Genomic DNA, 19,510 nt, shown 5'->3' on the forward strand with positions numbered 1-19,510 from the left:
AAGTCTATGCTATAAAATTCTTAAAGATCTCAAAAGGAAGTATTTTTCATTAAATAGAAAATTATTTAGAATGAAGAATGCGAATAAGAAAGAGTGGGAACAACAACTGAAACTCATTTCATATTAAAGGAGATTTGTACAAAAAATTTGTTGAAAAACTTAATATAAAATCACTAACAGAGATTTAAAAATTGTGAAAAAATGGTTGAAATAGTAATATATTTGTTTTCGTTGAAATATATTCCTAATAATTGCAAATGAAATGTCACGAAGGAAAAATGGGAACAACAACTGAAACTCATTTCTATTTTTGTTTCTTATTATATTTATTGTATATCTTTAGTATTTTCTAAAAAAAAGTAAAAGTAAGAGTAAAACTAAAAATTGATATAATCAAAATTGTTTTAAATTAGATCAGATCGGATCGAATTAAAAGTTTAAACTAAATCAGTTGAATGATAAATTAACAAAATGATTAAATTAAATAATTTTTTTCTTTAAAATCTATCCATTTCAATCCACGAATAAACTTAAACACTAGGAATGAAGGAATGAAGAGGGTTTCCTACGTTGTGTTGAACAATTTCTTCGGTTGGCAATTCACAGTTATGTTTTGCTATTAGCTACAATCCGAGGTTGGAAATAGAAACAGAAGAGAAATAAAAAAAAAAGGAAAAAAATGTGATGTTTAGTTTTTTTTTAATGTTAAAAGGATTTTTCTTTTCTATAATTTATTATATTAATACCTTTTTTGGTGAACAATTAATTATATTAATACTACTTAAGTTTTCCATTAATTTTCAATACAACCAAATATTCCTAAACCACCATTAAAATAATATTTTATTACGTATAAAAAAAATGTTTTATTAATTAAACTATTTTTTTTAATTTTGCACCATTAAAATACTGTTTTATCAATTAAAAAAAACTTTAATTTTTAAAAATAAATTTTAAACGAGATATATTTTAAAAATAACTACATATTATAATTTTGTTACAAATGCAACAATTTTCTATAATACTTTTTTATATTTATATATTATTTATAGGAGTAGCTTTAAATATCTGTCATCTTTTTTTTATTTTTCGTTTCACCGGTGCATTTATTTTATCTAGAAATAAAAGATTTAATTATTTATCTATTTCCTATAGTTTTCAAGTGATTCATTAGTGCATGTTTCATTTTCAAGAAGTCTATTTGGTTATACTTCATAGTTAAAAAATTTTAATGACAAAATTTTTTTAGAAATTAAAATGTAAATTTTAAGATTAAAAAATTTACCTATTAACTATAAACATTAAAAAAATAAATTTAAAAGCTAATTGAATAATTAAAAAAATAAAACAGGATAAATAAAAAAAACTAATATGGTGTTAACGCAATAACACTTCACTTGAACTTGGCACACCACTACTATCCTTCAGTTGCTTTTCTTCCTTCATCCGTTTCCAATTCAAACGAACCTGAAAACATGAAAACTGAACTCAATTTTCATATTTCCCTAAAACCCTAAACCCCAATTTTTCACCATCAACCTTAAAACCCAGTAACACTCACTAAGTGTTTACAATGGCGATGCTTCCCCTCACAAACCCTACTCCAATTCGCCACAATGCATTGTCTTCCTCCTCTTTCGTTCAAAGAAAATGTGTCTCTCTGATCCCTAGAATCAGAACATGCGACTCCGAACCCCAGCGACGTCGTTTTGCGTCCGTGACATGCTGCTCCTTCTCGACACTCGACAGTGCTAAGATTAAGGTTGTCGGAGTTGGGGGCGGCGGGAACAATGCTGTTAACCGCATGATTGGTTGCGGATTGCACGTGAGTTTTTCCTTTCCCATTACTCAATATTTTTTTAATGTGTTATTTTTATTATTTATGAACAATGCGAGATTGTGTGATAATTTGGTGGGTTTGTTTGTTTGATTTTATGGGATATGTTTCTTTTTTGGGTAAATTGTGTATTAGGTTTCTCAATTTAGTAAAAAATGGTTTTAGTACCTACATTTTTTGTCTTTGTATTTTTTTTTTTAAATGTGATGGACTTCGTCAGGTCAAAATGAAGTATAGGCCATCGGGTCCGATGAAATTCACCAAATTTCAGAAATATGAGAACCACAGCTTTTAAAATGAGTTTAATGGTCATACACAAACAGTTTACACTGTCACCCAATCTTAAATCACTGCTGACATGACATTTAAAAGGAGGGTACATGCTAGGATTCTCTGTAGTAGATGCACCACAGGTGTAATCCTAGGCTTGGGTCCAGCTGGTCCCTAATATGAACCTCTAGGAAAGTATTTGGTACCAGCTGTGTATATCTCTATCGTTTGTATTTTCAGTACCCCCGGTACTCTGCATATAATATAATTATCTATTTTTGCTGAGAAAAAAAAAAGTTACTGTACAAGTCAATAAATTTATCTTACATGGAGTTTGTGATTGGATGATATTATCAAATTGTTTTACACTGTGAGTGCATATCCTTTTTTTCTCTTTTATAATATAGACTAAAACCAATTTTAACCAATTTTGAGGGATCTAAAACACATTTTACCCTTTTTTTTCATTTATCATAGTTACAAATTGGATTTATGCCAGTATAATGGTGAAGATGATGTACATTTTCATAAATGCTATAGTTAATTTTTGTTAATGTTGTATTCTGCTTCACTTTTTGTTTTTGTTTTTTTATAATCAGGGTGTAGAATTTTATGCTATAAATACTGATGCCCAAGCACTGTTGCATTCTTCTGCTGAGAACCCTATCAAAATTGGAGAGCTTCTGACTCGTGGATTAGGTCAGGCACTTGCATTTTATGCCTAGGTGGTTCCTTTGTGCTTGATTATGACATGCATATATGTTGCTATAGTGTGATTTGTGTGTGCCTGTGTGGTACTTAGCTTCATTCTAATGTGTCCTTTGATTCAAGTTGCTTGAGAGAGATGCAGGTACTGGAGGGAATCCGCTTTTGGGGGAACAAGCTGCTGAGGAATCAAAAGAAGCTATTGCTAATGCTCTTCAAGGCTCGGATTTAGTGTTTGTAACTGCTGGCATGGGTGGGGGAACTGGGTCTGGTGCTGCCCCCGTAGTGGCCCGAATAGCGAAAGAAGCAGGTTACTTGACTGTAGGTGTTGTCACCTATCCCTTTAGTTTCGAAGGGCGCAAAAGATCATTGCAGGCAGGTGTCATTTCTTTCCATATTTGAGAATGTGATTAGTACACTGTACAGATGCTACTAAAAGTGTACTTATGACTGCTCTATTTAGTTTGCTTAAGAAGTTGGAATTTCCTTTTTTTTTCATTGATACCACTTTGCAGTTGATCATAAATCTTGTACTATATGTATTTTGAAAATTGGTTGATGTTTATTATATTGTCTTGCTCTGAGGATACTTGGAGAGGTTAAATTAAGATGTCATTCTTCCAGGCATTGGAAGCCATTGAAAAGCTGCAGAAAAATGTGGATACACTTATAGTGATTCCAAATGACCGCCTGCTTGACATGGCTGATGAGCAGACACCTCTTCAAGATGCTTTCCGTCTAGCAGATGACGTTCTACGACAAGGAGTACAGGGAATATCAGACATCATAACAGTGAGTTGATTAACAATATTTTCAGACTTTCTATCTGGTGGTCACTATAACATGAAAAACATTAGTTGATCCCTCTAGATTGGTAGATTGTGAAGAAAAAAAAGAGGGGACATTAAAGGCTTGAATCATTCTCCATCTCCTTTCTCCCAACTCCCAAGTTATTTGAGTGTTGCTCCTCCACCATAATTGGACAATTAATGAAAAGTACATTTTGATGTCAGCTTTTGAGGATATTATTTGCTGTTGCATCTTTTTACAGATACCCGGGCTTGTAAATGTGGATTTTGCTGATGTAAAAGCTGTGATGAAAGACTCTGGAACTGCTATGCTTGGTGTGGGTGTTTCCTCCAGTAAAAACCGTGCAGAAGAAGCTGCAGAACAGGCCACTTTGGCTCCTTTAATTGGCTCATCTATTCAGTCAGCTACTGGGGTAGTGTATAACATTACTGGAGGAAAAGACATAACTCTACAGGAAGTGAACAGAGTGTCTCAGGTACCTCGGAATTTTATTGGCAGAAAGAACATTTCAGTATTCTTTTTGATCTTATGAATTTGTTGCAAACATTTGTATCCTGTTTTCAAAACTTCATAACTGTTGTAGGTTGTGACTAGTTTAGCCGACCCTTCTGCCAATATTATATTTGGCGCCGTTGTTGACGATCGCTACAATGGGGAGATTCATGTGACTATCATTGCAACTGGCTTCTCACAGTCCTTCCAGAAGATACTACTAACAGATCCTAGGGCAGCAAAGTTGCTTGACAGAGAGCCTGGGGGCCAAGAAAGCAAGGCTGCATCTCCTCCTCTCAAGTCCTCAAACTATCCTTCAACGGTTGCATCTAGAGCATCCCCACGAAAGCTCTTCTTTTAGTTGCTTACTTCTTTTTTCCTTCTTGGTTGTAGTTAATCAGCTGTGAATGTGATCTTGAAGCTTAGTTGAGATATTATTCTGATGACAGTCTCTTCTTTCGATTGTGAAGCTTGTTTTTACAAATTCTGCTTCCAAGAGTTAGCTATTTGCACGACTTTGTGAGTCAGATTGTTAGTGTAACAAACAGCTTGCTTGTAGCTCAGTAAACAGCATTTTTGTCAAAGGAATGGATATATATAAGTTACTTTCTACATGTTCTACCACCTAGAGCTAACACACTTGTGTACTTAGTGATCATTATAACCAACAAGGATTCAATGCATGGTTAGCAACAATATAACTAACAAGGAAATACGATTCCCTCGCATATATACAAGGCGGAAAAAACATAAAAATGATTTGTTGTATATTTGTACAACAGAGTGTTTTCATAGTATACTTGGGTGAAAAAAATATATGCAACAAAAACATAATTCTATTATATACTTTTAAAATGAAATTGTATTTTTGTTGGTTTGTTTGATAGGAATACTTTTGACTCATGTTCGATTTCAGTATATAATATGTTTATTTCATATAACTTTTTGAGAGAAGCATGACAAGTTCCCGAAAGGGACTTGGTATAAGAGTTTTGTGGAAAAAAAGTTTTCCTTCTATGAGACAATTGACTTGAAAATTTTGAGATTTGGAGTTAGGAGTGTGATGAAAAAAGAAGGGAGAAAAAGGGGTGGGGTGTTGTGAGAAAGGATGGTGAGGGAATAAGGGAAAGGATTGGGGGTGTAGGAGAGCGAGGAGGGTATAGGGGGACAATTTACATTTCTGGAGGTGAAAATAGCACTTTAGAGGTGAGAATAGTAACCCCCCACTACTCCTTCCAATTGGACATGAAACGTGATGTGAAGTCCAATAACTCGACTATAGTAGCCGTATTGGGGCTATGTGGGCCCAAGCCCAGTTTATTCTGAAGCAGAAAATCGACGACGCGTCTCACACTATATGCGCAAGGTGATCGATTCAGAGCACCCTGAGATCTCTGCTTCAGAGTTCAGAGGTAACAAACAAACTGCATTTTTCCAACGTTTTTTTTTTCCCTTGTATTTTCACTTTCTTTCTCTTTCCACCATTTTCTCGGCAACCAAACACCCCAATCAATCAATAAATTCATTTTTTTTTAATTCGCGGTAGGAATTCGTTTTCTCTGATCGGGATCTGGAAGGGAAGCGAATCGACATGGGTTTCTTGGTGACGACGCTGATCTTCGTAGTGATCGGAATCATCGCGTGCCTCTGCACCAGAATTTGCTGCAACAGAGGACCTTCTGCCAATCTGTACGCTCCTTCCGATTCTCTTTCGTTTTTTCCTATTTTGTGTTCTCAATGTATCGATTTTGATGCCCTAGCTATGAGAGTGGTGCGCGTGTGAGGAATTGGGGTACTCTGCACTCAATTTGAGTATAGAACAGCGTTCGTGAATAGTTTTTTGTAATATGGTTGGTTATATGAATGGATTATCTCATCATTGATTTTGGTTTAGTTCTATTATTGCAATTAGCAGGATTTTTATAGTTAGGGATTGTTTGTATAAAAATGTGTTTTGTTGTTTTCTGTTAATGTGAATCCAGCTGCTGATTTGAAGTTTTGAGAAGATTTAGGGTGATGAAATTTGATTAACATGTTAATTTTAAGGTATTTATAGTCAGACATGACTGATGGCACTTGGGAAGAATATGAAATTGGTCAGTATTTTGAAGAAAAAAATCCCTAGATGTTAATTGTTTGTCTGGCATTTCTTTGCTTGTAAAGATATAAGATGGTATAGGATTCGTTCCTTCAGCCATGTGGTGTTGCCTTGGTTATGACTGTCTGCTTGTTCAACACCTTAACTGTTATTGGTCATAGTGTGTGTTTGTTTTTCTGTTAGAAGCCGTTGAATGCCAATCCAACTTTTTGGCCTTTTCATGTTGACGCAATGGAAAGTGTGAGAACTTATAAATGCACACTTTATCAACTATTTAAAAGCAACCTATTTGTTTTATAATGCAACATATTCAGATTTATTTAGTGACTTGAGCTGGCTCTGAAGAATATATATATGCAGACTCGCATGGACTCCAATGCTTGCAAATTCCATGAATATTCATTGTTGTGTCACCAATCTTTATTGCTGTTCTCTGTCTATGTGTGTGTTATTCTTATAGACCTTTTTCTGATCTCTTCTTATTCTGGTGCAGATTTCACCTTACTTTGGTAATTACTGCAACAATTTGCTGCTGGATGATGTAAGTGTTGTTTGACGGGCATTCATCTTTTGGTGTGTATAAAGTTAAAATAGGAATTATAGAACTTGTGCATCTATGTTTCTTATTTCCTCTGATAGGAAATTTATTGATTAGAATAGAAGAAGAAATCACTAAATGATATGGCTTTTTCCCCAAGCAGATAACTCCACTCACAGGATGACATGTAGTCATGTAGGCATAATTAATGTTGAAGTTGTTTGTTTCTGTAGCTGTTGTTTCATTCTCTTAGACCTTGATACTGCCACACAAACTTTTGTGTTTATTGTCAAATTACAAAAGCAGTATAGCAGCCCTCATAAGAATAATAGTAATTGAAGCAGAATAACTAAACTCCATAAAAGTGGGGTGATTTAAGTAATTGTACCTTGCATATATAAGGCTTGATGCTTTATTCTGTTCAAAGCAGAGCATTGTGTTTTATTGGCAAAAAAAGGAGCCCGCCATGCCACAATGTTCTCTATTGCGATAATAGTAACGTAAAATTTGTACAACTTTAAATAGTTTGCAAGGATTCTCTTTACCGTTGATATAACTATTCATCGTCATTCTTTTATGCACATCCTAAATGGATGATTTTACAATAGGAAATTATAAATAATTATGTACTTGTATTTCTATACTTCACATGCATATTCCATCATTCACAAGGAGCTTGCGATAAAATCTGATGAACTCTAGTAACTGTATGTCCGAAAGGGTTTATGTTTTGTTTATTTTGGGGATGGGGGTGTGGTTTGGCCTTTATATGGAACTCTTGTGACTTCTTTTTTTTTTAATAATTCATTCCCAAGTTTTCTATCTACATATTAATAGGTCCCATCTTCAGTGATCTTTCAGTGAGCTAATTTTCATTTGTGATTGGTTTGGTTGTAATTATAGCTTGTAAATAATAAATCATGTCTTCTTTGTCATAGGCTCACTTTGATCTTTCCTCTGTTCTTTTAGGTGGGCGATTGTATATCTGGCACAGATGAAACCACTCATTGTGCCTATACTGAACGAGGGTGAATAAGTCTCTGAACAGATGTAACTCCTTGTAAGTTAGAGAATATGGATCGCAGATTGGCTGCTGGATAGAATTTAATTTTGGCTATCATGAGTTTTTCAGTATTTTTTCAGGGTGGAACTGTATTTATTTCTTGTTGGATAATGGCATTCCAGTTGGCATTTCTATTGCTACGTGGCATTTGCCGTGTTACGGATGTTGTATTTAGCACTCATTCATTTCTCATGTCCGAGGATAATGGTATCAAATATGTATTTTGGTGAAAAATAAGTTGATGAAAGAGAAGTACGTTTTGTCTAAGATTCAAAATGGGTCATGTTTGTGCAACTCTTGCTCTTGTGTACACAATTCACTTCACTACCAGCTGAATGAAATATTAATTCAATACTGACATCTATAGAACACCAATAGTTTTGGTATTCCTTGTAAATATTTAGCACAAGACAAAGAATTTTAGATTTATTGCAGAAGTCACTGGCATGACTATCGAACAAAATAAAATCAATTAGAAGCATACAGTTCCTAAAATAGCAAAGCTATGACAGTAGACAAAAAGAACTTTTATATACCAATACTAATTGAGAGAATTGGTTTCAAAATTTTCTTTTCTTGACTTAAACTGGAATCTTACCATAGAGATCTTCTGATCAAGGCATAAGTGTAACTGTAAGTGTCAGTCACACAGGATCTAATGTTCTTATTTGAATTATTCGCATGACCTTTGAGGAGATTGGCTTTTTCACTTTATAGCATAATCCGTTGCTTAACAGCAAAGAACACAGACATTTCCTCTGATTTCAGCTATCTTGTAGGATGACGACTTTGCATTTTTGTAGATTTATCTAGCACATCAAAGAGACAGAAAATGCCCATGCATATGAGGAAGAAGTGGTCGAGGGGCCACTTTTTATTAATACATTTCTATAAGAATGGTGATATCTTTTGTATCTGCTAGCTGTAAGAGAGATTTTTTTTTCAAGAAAAAAGGGGAAAAAATCTTATTTCGTTGGTTTCTATACAGAACTTTTGTTTTCATATTATAAAGAATTTGATTATCGTTAATAACAATGAGGATTGCATAACTGACATAGTCAGAGAAGGACCTTGTGTTCCTAAGCTAATTAGTAATTGTGAATAACAGTGTTGATTAGTCGTCGTTGAAAGAGGTAATGTTGTTAGTCAAGAGCAGGGTAACCCCATCGTCAAAACTCAAAAGTGATGGCATCGGATGCAACAGTTAATTCGGTTAGTGAGGTGAACAATGCTCCCAATCCTAGAAAATCTGAAGGCCCTTCCTCTACTCCGTCTCCCACCACTTCCCTTCTTCTCTCCGCCGCCACTAGCACTGCTTGTGGCGCCCTCACCGGCTCCCTTTTCGGCTACGGTCCTCTTTCTGACTTGAACCTGCATGCGCTTTATGTTTACTTTTTTGTGATGTTATCATTTCTTTTTCCTGTTTTTTTTTTCATATTCTCTTGTTTGGTATGTTAACTTTCTTAGAAGCTGTTCCAAAGGTACTTTTATTGTTGTTTTTCAATTATAATTAGAGTTTCACTTTGGTAATTCACATAATAAAGATTTTTATTAATGGTTAGAAAGTAAAACTTCTATTCTGACAGGAGAATAACACCAAACACACTTACAGAACTGCAACTGAATCTAAATTTTGTTCTTAATCAAATAGGCTACAGGGAATTTGCACTTTGGAATTGATTTTAAATGGATTTATTATAGCAACCTCTGAGAAAGTTGGAATTTGGTAGTATATGCCGTTTTGTTTATATCCTGTACGTGATCAAGACGAGATATATTGCAGTAGTGCAACCTCTCAATACCCTTATACCCAAGTTTTAATTCTACACATTAGAAAAGCACCTCTTGTTTGTGCCAATAATCTTTGTGGTAAAATAACATGAATTCTTAAGTGTTTGATAGTTGGTCAATTTTTCAGTTCATGTTCAAGGATGCTTTCGATGGGTCTGTTTCAGGTGCTGGATTGATTAAGAAGAAAGGCTTTAAAGGATCCTTTATGGAAGCAGGATCTCAGGCTAAGGTATATTATAAGAGATCAATGTTGTTTATTTTCTGCCCCACTTTTTACTTTGTGAACTCAACACTTATTTGAACATGTCCATTATTTTTAACTTATTAATAATCCGTTTTTATTTTGTCTTCTCTTCATTAGACTTTTGCAGTTCTATCTGGAGTTGATAGTTTGGTTGTCTGCATCTTTGGAAGACTTCGAGGAAAGCATGATGGTATAAAATATTTAACATCAATGATATATGTTTGGCAAAACTAACAGATAATAAATTGATTGGAAGTTAAAAAGTTAGTTGGAAACTAATAAACTAGCTAATTTAATTAAAACTATTTGATAAATTAGCAGTTAAACTAACTGACATGTATAAAATGACAATACAAGACCATAAAAAGAAAGAATTATGATAAGATAGTGTACAAATGCTCAATGAAGAGCTTTTCAAAAAACACTAACAAGATGCTATAAGTTAATAAAATAGGTTCCTTTATCAAAGAGGTCTAATTTGGTCAATCAAGCTTTTGATTTAGTCAAATACTTTAGAAGCTAACTCAAAAACCGTTCTCACTTGTCAGTATAATGTTCTCTCACTGATAATGTGATTACTTTCACATCTGCAGCCATTAACGCTGGGCTAGCTGGATGTTGCGCTGGTCTTGCTACAAGTTTTCCAGGTATCCTTTCTTTTAATATATAATTGATGAATTGTCACCCTTTACTTGAAAATTTTATTAACTTGGTCACTGCACCAACTGAAATTAATTAAGGATAGAAGTCATTCTAATCTGCCTATTTTGACTAACCCTTTTCTCAAACATACGAATTTTAATTTGTCTTTCATTGTTGATATCACCGTATAAACATAACCATTCTTGCCAAGAGCTGAGACAATTTTATCTCCACTTTTGAGGCTTATTACTAGACTCCATTGTCCAGCAAATCAAAACATTGACCCACAATTGACAATGCATTTCAATCACTTTTTTTCTTTTTTTTTGTAAAAGTACTCTCTCTATATATCTATGTAATTTCCTTTTTTTTTGTATGTTTTTATTGTTATTATGACTCATCCTTTAGGATTCTCCAGGTACACCCCAAGCTCTTATACTGAACTGCCTCACCTATGGGGCTTTTTCTTTTATGATTGAAGGGGTAACCAAGAAACGATCAGCACTTGCATACCCCATGTCCAAGAAAACAAGTGCATAATTCCTACATCTCATTGAGAAACAGGGGTATGCTGCTTTTTTTGCATCATTAAGATAAGGTGTATAGCATATATATATGCACCTTTCTTTTGCCTTTCTTGTAGCCTTTATGAACAATTCTAGAGATAATAGGGGTGATGTACGATACATTATAACAAGGACATGGCTTGTTTGTATGCTATTAATTTCTGATCGAGTTTCAAATATGGCATGTTGATTGCACCATATGTTCTTTATCCGTGGTTTCAAATATGGCATGTCTTGAGCTTGTCTCATTCTCATATTGGTTTTAACAAGATCTGCAGCAGATCTTAATATATTAGTACTATGTCTATGTATTATTAATGATTTGAGCTTGCTTATTGCACGTTAAAACACATATTCTTTATAGCAGCATTTGCTAACTATACACATTCTCGTCAAATTTGATTATTCTATTCAGTAAAGGAATAGACCATCATGAACTAATCGGTTTAAAAGTGTGATAATAGTAATACCACGATATTTTTAGACTTTTGAATTGCACATATTTTCTGTTTTCCATTATTGGATCACACTCATTATTTTCCAAATTTAACATGTCTTATTCTACAACTAAACCGATGTTTTTTTTTCACACATAAAAACATAGTAAGTTTAGCAATTCACCCTAAAGACTTCCGTATATGTATGGTAACCTAGAATGAACAACAAAATACACCAAAATTTCATACTCTTCAGTGGCCTTCCGATCCACACCATTCCTCAATAGTTGAGGAAAAAACAACCACCATCCTGGGACTGCCAAGATCACCACCATGAGCGGCCCCGACACAGCACGGTGCAACCGCCACCCACGATGGAGCATCGCCTTCTTCACAACCACCTCCACCACCGTGCACATACCTTGAAGCACAAAAAAACACGTTACTTCCCACGTGGGAGGCACACGTGTAAGGTAATAATACATTAACTCATGCATAAGTCCTGACACAAGGAACGTGGTCAACATGGCAGTTGACGTGGCACACAAGGGACCGACAAAACAAGTAGACATACGACGTACGGGGTCGTATATGGTGGGGCGTAGAATACGAGTAATAATGAGGTTCCATCTACGACCCCAGAAGTCTTGAAGGGACGTACAAAGGTAGGGTTTGTTGAATAGTGGCTGAATCTCAAAGCCAAGAACAGTTTGAACCAAGGCTGCAATAAGGACTAACACAATCTCTAAGCCAAGGTACAAGTAACAGTAATAGAGGACTAACATGAAACGAGGGTGCAGGTTTTCTTTATAATCAGAAACACGTATGATCAAGCCTAAAAGAAGCACTTTTAGGGCCAAAAGCCATTTTGGCTTTTGTGTGCTGTTGGTATTAATGTTTACATTGGTTGTAGGGTGTTGTTTGAGGTTGATAGGGAGGGAAGCTATGAAGATGAAATGGACAATGTTTGGGGATGATATTAGGGCAAGAGGGCCTTGGTTGAATGAGAAAAGGAGGAGCTTGAAAATGCCAAGCCAAACAAGGAAGAAGGAAGTGAATCCAACTAAGTTAGGTGAAGAGAGGCTCAAGGGAAGAATGATGAAGATACAAAAAATAGGGAGGAGGGAGAGAAGCCTCAAGAAGCCTTTTGGTATTCTAGAAGCTATGTAATAACAATAACAGAGACATAAGATTGCTGAAATCCATACCCTGATGAACCTTTCAATTTCATCTCCCAGCATCTTCTCTATCTCCATCTCCCTTGAATCTATGTCCTGAGTGTGAGTAAAATGTCAATGAAAATGATATATATATGGCTAATTTTTTAGATCTAGATCGGTGGGTCTCTAATACATTTTATTAATCAAAATGTGATATTGAAGACTTTAGGCTGGAATTAATGATACTATATGGTAAATAATTGATGTTATATATTATAAAATTTATAAAACCATACACACAATATATTATATCGGGAGTTAAACGACTGGTTCAATATACAATATTATTCCTTATTACTAATGCCTGATATTTCCGTTTTAATTGTTAACTATTGAGGCCGGAGAGACAGAGGGGTCTCTTCTATGATTAGCCGAAGTCCGAGACCCTTTTCTCTTTTAGATGTTTTATAACAATTTTTTAGGGAGAAACGATGTCTTCATTCAAAATCATAGAAAGTATATAAATTAAAAGGATACTTATAAGAGATTTACTACTTATCTATTTAAGAAAATGAATAAAAACTTAAACTTATGATTTCGCAAATGTGATGCTTATTTCACCATAGACCAATCTTTTAGAGCTGAGACATGTTATTATTATTATTATTATTATTATTATTATTATTATTATTATTATTATTATTATGTATTGGTGGAATGTTGTTCAATTGGAACATTTTTTGGTGTTTTTTATGCGTCCTTTGTACCCTTTAGAAGTTATTTTTTGTGCTGCCTTTATTACATCTCCTCATGATTTATCTCACCCTTTTGTGCGTACTAGTATATATATATATATATATATATATATATATATATATATATATATATATATATATATATATATATTAATTAGTATTAGAGCCCGTGTAATGTATGAGCATACTGATTTATACTGATTTATTGTAGACTATCAAGAATTGTAATTATTATATGATTTAATTTGAAGAAAATCTAAGTTTACATTTTATTGTTGTGCTGCAGCTTAGACTACTAATCATGTTTCAAAAAACATGTTTCTCCGATACAATTGTGTTGCATTTGAGCTTCCAATACTAGAAATCTTACATGGACTACAAGTATCATAATCTTGTTATTTCATTTGATATTTGATATATTACCTTGAATTTAAACTTTCTTATATAGATTACATACAAATTCAATTGTTGTATTAACTTGTTTTAAAAATTGTGCTTATACTCTAAAAATGTAAAATAACAATTCAATCTGTGTAAAACTATTTTAAATAATTGAAGTACTAATACATGAGTAATATAATTCACCAATTGAATATCAAAGCTAACCTGATTGTTGAAATTGTATTTCATAGTCTTGCATTATGGAAATTCAATCTTGTTGTTCATATAGATTGTCATACATCAGCAAATTATTGAATATATTTGCACTGATTAATTTTATGCAAAGAATTATTCAAGTTTGATGATTGAGGAGAATAATTTGCATTTATGACTGATATTTGTTATAAGGTAGAGAAGTGAAATGTCTTAACAGTGGCTTAGTTCATTAAGTGGAATGTTGTCTGGAACCTATTTTGGATCATTTGACAAAAATATTGTTTTACATTGACACTAAGAAACGAAATAAAAAAAAGTTATCATTAGACAACGTGGATAATGATGTTTTACTCCAACTTTTGTTGTGTATATAGTATACATGTTCAACTCCTATTATTTGATAACAAAGAAAAATATGACATGAATTTGTTTGCACAAAATTAAAATGAAAAAAAGAAGAAGTTATATATCATTATCAACTGATGAAATTGAAATTGCATCGACATGTTTGTCAGGTAGAGTAAGTTCCATTGACATAATACTTTTAGTATTTTATATATAATTTTTATCTTTGCAAAAACAAAAAATTCTTCCGGTATATTAAATATTAATATTCTTACTTTCTTTTTAAAAAATCATTTTTATATTTTATCTATTTTTTTATCTTTAGTAAAAAAGTTACTCCCCTTAAATTAAGTATAGATTTTCTTACTTGCTTTTAAAAAATAATCTTTAGGATAGTATCCGAGTTCGACTGAAATAATTTTTTATCAGACTTTGTTTATCCCCGTTGAACTCTACATTAGTCAGAGCCTCTTTCCTATGATGAATTGGAGAGGATTAAGACTGGAAAAAAGTCACCTTAATATTTTATATTTGAATATATAATTTCTCTCTTTAGTTGAAATATTCCTCTCATTAAATTAAGTATAGATTTTCTTACTTGTTTTAAAAATAAATTTCATATTTCTTATTACATATGTTATTTCTATATTTAAGAAAAATATTCATCTCCACAAATTAAGTATAAATTTTGTTACTTGTCTTAAAAATATCATTTTCATATTGTGTACATCATTTATTGGGAGAAGAAGAGGAAAGAAAAACTCCACCTCATAAATTTACATATAAATTTTAGGCATTAATTTTAATTATTCTAGGTATTTTAAATAAAATAAAATATTCAATGAATTAGTTAAGTGGAAAGATAATAAGCAATAAATAAACCAAAAAAAACATTTACATTAATCCCATTAGTTATATTTTATTTATATTATTCTGTAAAAAAAATTATTAGTATTCTCCTTATTAAATAAAACAAAGTATTCAAAAAGTTAGTTAAGTAAATAAAGAAAGAAAAAAATACATTGCAAATATTATAAAAATGAATTAAAACATATTCTTTTATCATAATGATTTTTATGTTCGTTTGTCTTAAGTAAATTGTTCATGCTCATGAATTAAGTGTAACTTTTTTCTACTTGCTCTCATTACAAAAATGGTTCATCCTCGTGCTTTATATTTTACATATATTTTATATTTAATAAATTTACATATACACAATATAAAAAAAGTTAAAATTTGTCCAAGTATTTTTTTAAAGAATTTACCTATATGAGTAAGAAGATAATAAATAAGAAATACATCATTTGCCTATAATTTGAATTTAGATATTAATTTTATTTATACTTTCTATGTTAAATAAATAATATATTCAATAAATTAGTTAAGTGATAAAATAATAAGCAAGAAAGAAAAAAATATTTATACAATTCTCATTCATTATATTTTATTCATATTCTCTATATTAAATAACACAAAGTATTCGAAAAATTAATTAAGCTAAAAAAGAAAGAAAAAACATTTATATTATAATCATTTAAAAAATAATTAAATATCCCAACACTTTAATATCATATAAAAATTATAATATAGTATATTTTCTTTCTAGAAAACTAAATTTTAAGACGATATAAAAAATTACATAACAGAAAAGTCAATAATGTTTGTTTAAAGTGGTTTAAATTTAAAAGAAATAATTATTTTCCTAAAAAAATTTTACTCTATTTTTTCATAGAGAAATTAATAACCATAATGATTCAAATTTCTCTTAGTTTTATAATTAAATATATATATTAATTAGGAAAAAGTTTCCTCCTCACAAATTTATATATATATATATATATATATATATATATATATATATTATTTTATTTAATAAAATCATTTTCTTCTTTTGTATTTAATATATAATTTCTATCTTTCGAAAAAAGAGTTTTTTCTCATATATTTATTTATTATATTTACTTTTTATCTTTAGTAGAAAAGTTACTCCACTTACATTAAGTATAAATTTTGTTACTAGCTTTAAGAAAATTATCTTTAGGACAATATCCAAGTTCGACGAAAATAATTCCCTATTAGACTTTATTTATCCCCCCATTAAATTCTAGATTAATCAAGGTCTCTTTTCTCTGATTAATTGGAAGATTATGACTAGAAAAAAGTCACCTTAATATTTTATATTTGAATATATAATTTCTATCTTTAGTTAAAATATTCCTCCCCAAAAATTAATTAATTATATTTACAAATATATTTTTTTTCAATATCATCAGCTTTCGTATTTCATCATTTTTTTTAAAAGTTTACTAATTAGATTAAAAAAATGTAGTTACTAGACTTTCTTACTTGCTTGAAAAATAAATTTCATATTTTATATTATATATGTTATTTTTATATTTAATAAAAATGCTCATCTCCACAAATTAAGTATAGGTTTTGTTACTTATCTTAAAATCATCATTTTCATATTTTATACTTAATTTACTGGGAGAAGAAGATGAAAGAAAAATCACACCCGATAATTTTACATCTAAATTTTAGTTATTAATTTTACTTGTACTTTGTATCTTAAATAAAATAAAATATTCAATGAATTAATTAAGTGAAAAGATAATAAGCAAGAAATAAACCAAAATAATATTTACATTAATCCCATTAGTTATATTTTATTCATATTTTTTCATAAAAAATAGTTTATTTGTATTCTCCATATTCAATAAAACAAAGTATTCAAAAAAATTAGTTAAGTAAAAAAGGAAAGGAAAAAATACATTACAAATATTACAAAAAATTAATTAAAATATATTCTTTTATCATCATGATTTATATGTTTATTTGATTTCAAGTAAAAGTTTCATGCTTGTGAGTTAAGTGTAAATTTTTTCTACTTGTTTTCATTACACAAATTGTTCATCCTTGTGTTTTATATTTTACATATTTTATATTTAATAAATTTACATATACACAATATAAAAAAAGTTAAAATTTGTCTAAGTATTTTTTAAGAATTTACCTATATGAGTAAGAAGATAATAAATAAGAAATGCATAATTTGCCCATAACTTGATTTTAGATATTAATTTTACTTTTACATTCTATGTTAAATAAATTGAGATATTCAATATATTAGTTAAATGATAAGATAATAAGCAAGAAAAAAAATATTTACACAATTCTCATCCACTATATTTTATTCATATTCTCTATATTAAATAACACAGAGTATTCAACAAATTAGTTAAGCTAAAAAAAGAAAGAAAAAAATATTTATATTATAATAATTTTAAAAATGAACAAAGATCCCAACACATTAATATCATATGTTGATTGCTTTGGTGAATTTGTTTATGGACTAATTGTGTAATACTTTTGAATGTTACATTAACTAGCATATGTAACAAAAAAAAATCTAGCTTGGCAATGAGCTACACAAATAGTTAATATAGCAACATCCACAGTAAAGTCGTCATGCAGTCCCTTGAAGATGGAGCTGGGCAATGAGACTGACCACATGATTTCCAGCTTTCTTTATTGAGAAATGAGAACGAAAGTAATAAATATAAGGAAAGAGAATTATAGGATGTACATTAAGGCATTATTAAAAAATGCAAAAGCTATATTCATGAAGGGACAAAAATATGATAGAGACCAACTTTTTGTTTAAAGAGAGAAAACTCTATTAATCAGACTAGTCAAAATAGTTTAATATATCAACATGCACAATATTTGACAATTGAGGAACAGCCTCTTCTATCCAATAATTATCCTTAGACTAAAAAGTTAAAGAAGCCAAGGCATCAACCTCTTTGTTACCCATTCTTCTTGCACACAACAAACTCAGTTAGTCATTTTGCTGCATAATTTAGCTATTGAAAGTCACATGTAATCACATCAAAATAAGAAGTAAGATTATGTGAGAACCTCTTATTCCAAGCCTGTGAAACCTCTTGATAGTTTGTCTCATAAATAACATTAATGAAATGCAAAGTAGCAGTCATCTCAATGCTAGGGCCTCAGCTCCCTGAATATTGTAAGAATGTGGAAAGAAATGAGTAGTTGCAGCCAAAATTTGGCCTTCATGATATCTAAATATGACTCTAGGTCTTGTGCCCATTCCTTTCCTAACTTCTGCATGAAAATTAGCCTTCATGTGGGTTGGTTCAAGTGCCTTCTACACAATTTTATTGTTGGATCTTTCTTGATTAGGATCCTCTGGTGGGGGAAGCCTTAGTCTCTCTACATTATACAAAGTTTGTTCCACTGCCACATTATTTGGTTAAAAACAATATCTAGTTCACATAGACCAATATACTAGTGAATGAATGAAGATATAACATCATAAATGTGAAAAAAATGAAGATCGAATTTATATTAGATTGGTATTTGCTATATAAGTTGTATCCTAAGTCATGAAATGAAAGAGGAAGGAAAAACTTGATTCTTAGACCAAACCTTGCTATTTTGAAAGGGAGAAGAGAATGATGTTTCTTCATCGGACACAAACACATGTTGGCAAAGAGAAGAGGGACAAAGACAAAGATTCCCGCAGAAGTTCAAAAGAAAAGAAAATGAGATACTTGAGATAAAAAAGGACAAAGGAAGAATAAAAAAAAAAAGATGAAGCAAGAAATGTGCTAGTGGAGACTTAAAACTGTCTCCAAAAGCCTCTAAAAGATATATGATTTTGTCTTCCTGTGAAGCTAGTAAAATGAAAATAAAATATTAGAAACATAAGCAATATTGTGATGCAAACACTTCTAATACAAATCATCAAATAAAGAATATCAGATATCTTCAGCAATGAAATAATTAGCAAAAAAACTATGCATTAAAAATATCAAATACTGAAAAGGAGATGAATTTTTTCTCCAAACAGTGAAAGTTTTATGATATCTTTGCAGGAGATAAATAAATGAAACAATTCACTCTTCCTTATTTTACAATCAATTTACCATAGAAATTTAAGCAAATGACAATAGTCCTAACCATCTAAACTTCCATTTTCATGGAAAAAAATCTACTCAGTCCACCAGCACCATCTCCATGGATAATGATATTTTGCTTGCAGATGTTTGTTTGTGAGTTGAAACATCAAATACCATCCACAATCGAACAACTCTAATTATGATTTTCCAACTCTCATTGATCTCAACAACTAAG

General features: G+C 31.2%; 4 protein-coding genes across 5 annotated transcripts; 3 read left to right on the forward strand and 1 right to left on the reverse strand.

Annotated features, from left to right (window-relative positions):
- The first annotated feature begins 1,383 nt into the window (after positions 1-1,383).
- Positions 1,384-4,724, forward strand: LOC100809043 (cell division protein FtsZ homolog 1, chloroplastic). The gene is made up of 6 exons (XM_006586044.4): positions 1,384-1,825; positions 2,707-2,806; positions 2,958-3,187; positions 3,437-3,604; positions 3,864-4,097; positions 4,206-4,724. The coding sequence occupies exons 1-6, from the start codon at positions 1,574-1,576 to the stop codon at positions 4,473-4,475; spliced, it is 1,254 nt and encodes a 417-aa protein (XP_006586107.1). The 5' UTR covers positions 1,384-1,573; the 3' UTR covers positions 4,476-4,724.
- A 698-nt stretch (positions 4,725-5,422) lies between these two features.
- Positions 5,423-8,080, forward strand: LOC100527598 (V-type proton ATPase subunit e1). The gene is made up of 4 exons (XM_003532107.4): positions 5,423-5,526; positions 5,661-5,803; positions 6,706-6,753; positions 7,720-8,080. The coding sequence occupies exons 2-4, from the start codon at positions 5,706-5,708 to the stop codon at positions 7,784-7,786; spliced, it is 213 nt and encodes a 70-aa protein (XP_003532155.1). The 5' UTR covers positions 5,423-5,526; positions 5,661-5,705; the 3' UTR covers positions 7,787-8,080.
- Positions 8,081-8,216: 136 nt separating this feature from the next.
- LOC102666951 (mitochondrial import inner membrane translocase subunit TIM22-3) lies at positions 8,217-11,233 on the forward strand. 2 transcript variants are annotated; one of them, XM_006586045.4, is made up of 5 exons: positions 8,217-9,164; positions 9,769-9,833; positions 9,966-10,038; positions 10,442-10,495; positions 10,909-11,233. In XM_006586045.4, exons 1-5 carry the CDS (start codon positions 8,999-9,001, stop codon positions 11,028-11,030), a joined length of 480 nt encoding a protein of 159 aa, XP_006586108.1. In that variant the 5' UTR covers positions 8,217-8,998; the 3' UTR covers positions 11,031-11,233. The 2 variants fall into 2 exon arrangements, with proteins under 2 accessions (XP_006586108.1, XP_040860694.1); XM_041004760.1 differs by having other exon boundaries at positions 10,972-11,233.
- A 268-nt stretch (positions 11,234-11,501) lies between these two features.
- LOC100810122 (probable long-chain-alcohol O-fatty-acyltransferase 1) lies at positions 11,502-12,859 on the reverse strand. The gene has a single exon (XM_003530721.5). It carries the CDS (start codon positions 12,747-12,749, stop codon positions 11,679-11,681), a length of 1,071 nt encoding a protein of 356 aa, XP_003530769.2. The 5' UTR covers positions 12,750-12,859; the 3' UTR covers positions 11,502-11,678.
- Positions 12,860-19,510: the final 6,651 nt, after the last annotated feature.

Source organism: Glycine max, chromosome 8 (assembly GCF_000004515.6).
Source record: "Glycine max cultivar Williams 82 chromosome 8, Glycine_max_v4.0, whole genome shotgun sequence".
Taxonomy (NCBI): domain Eukaryota; kingdom Viridiplantae; phylum Streptophyta; class Magnoliopsida; order Fabales; family Fabaceae; genus Glycine; species Glycine max.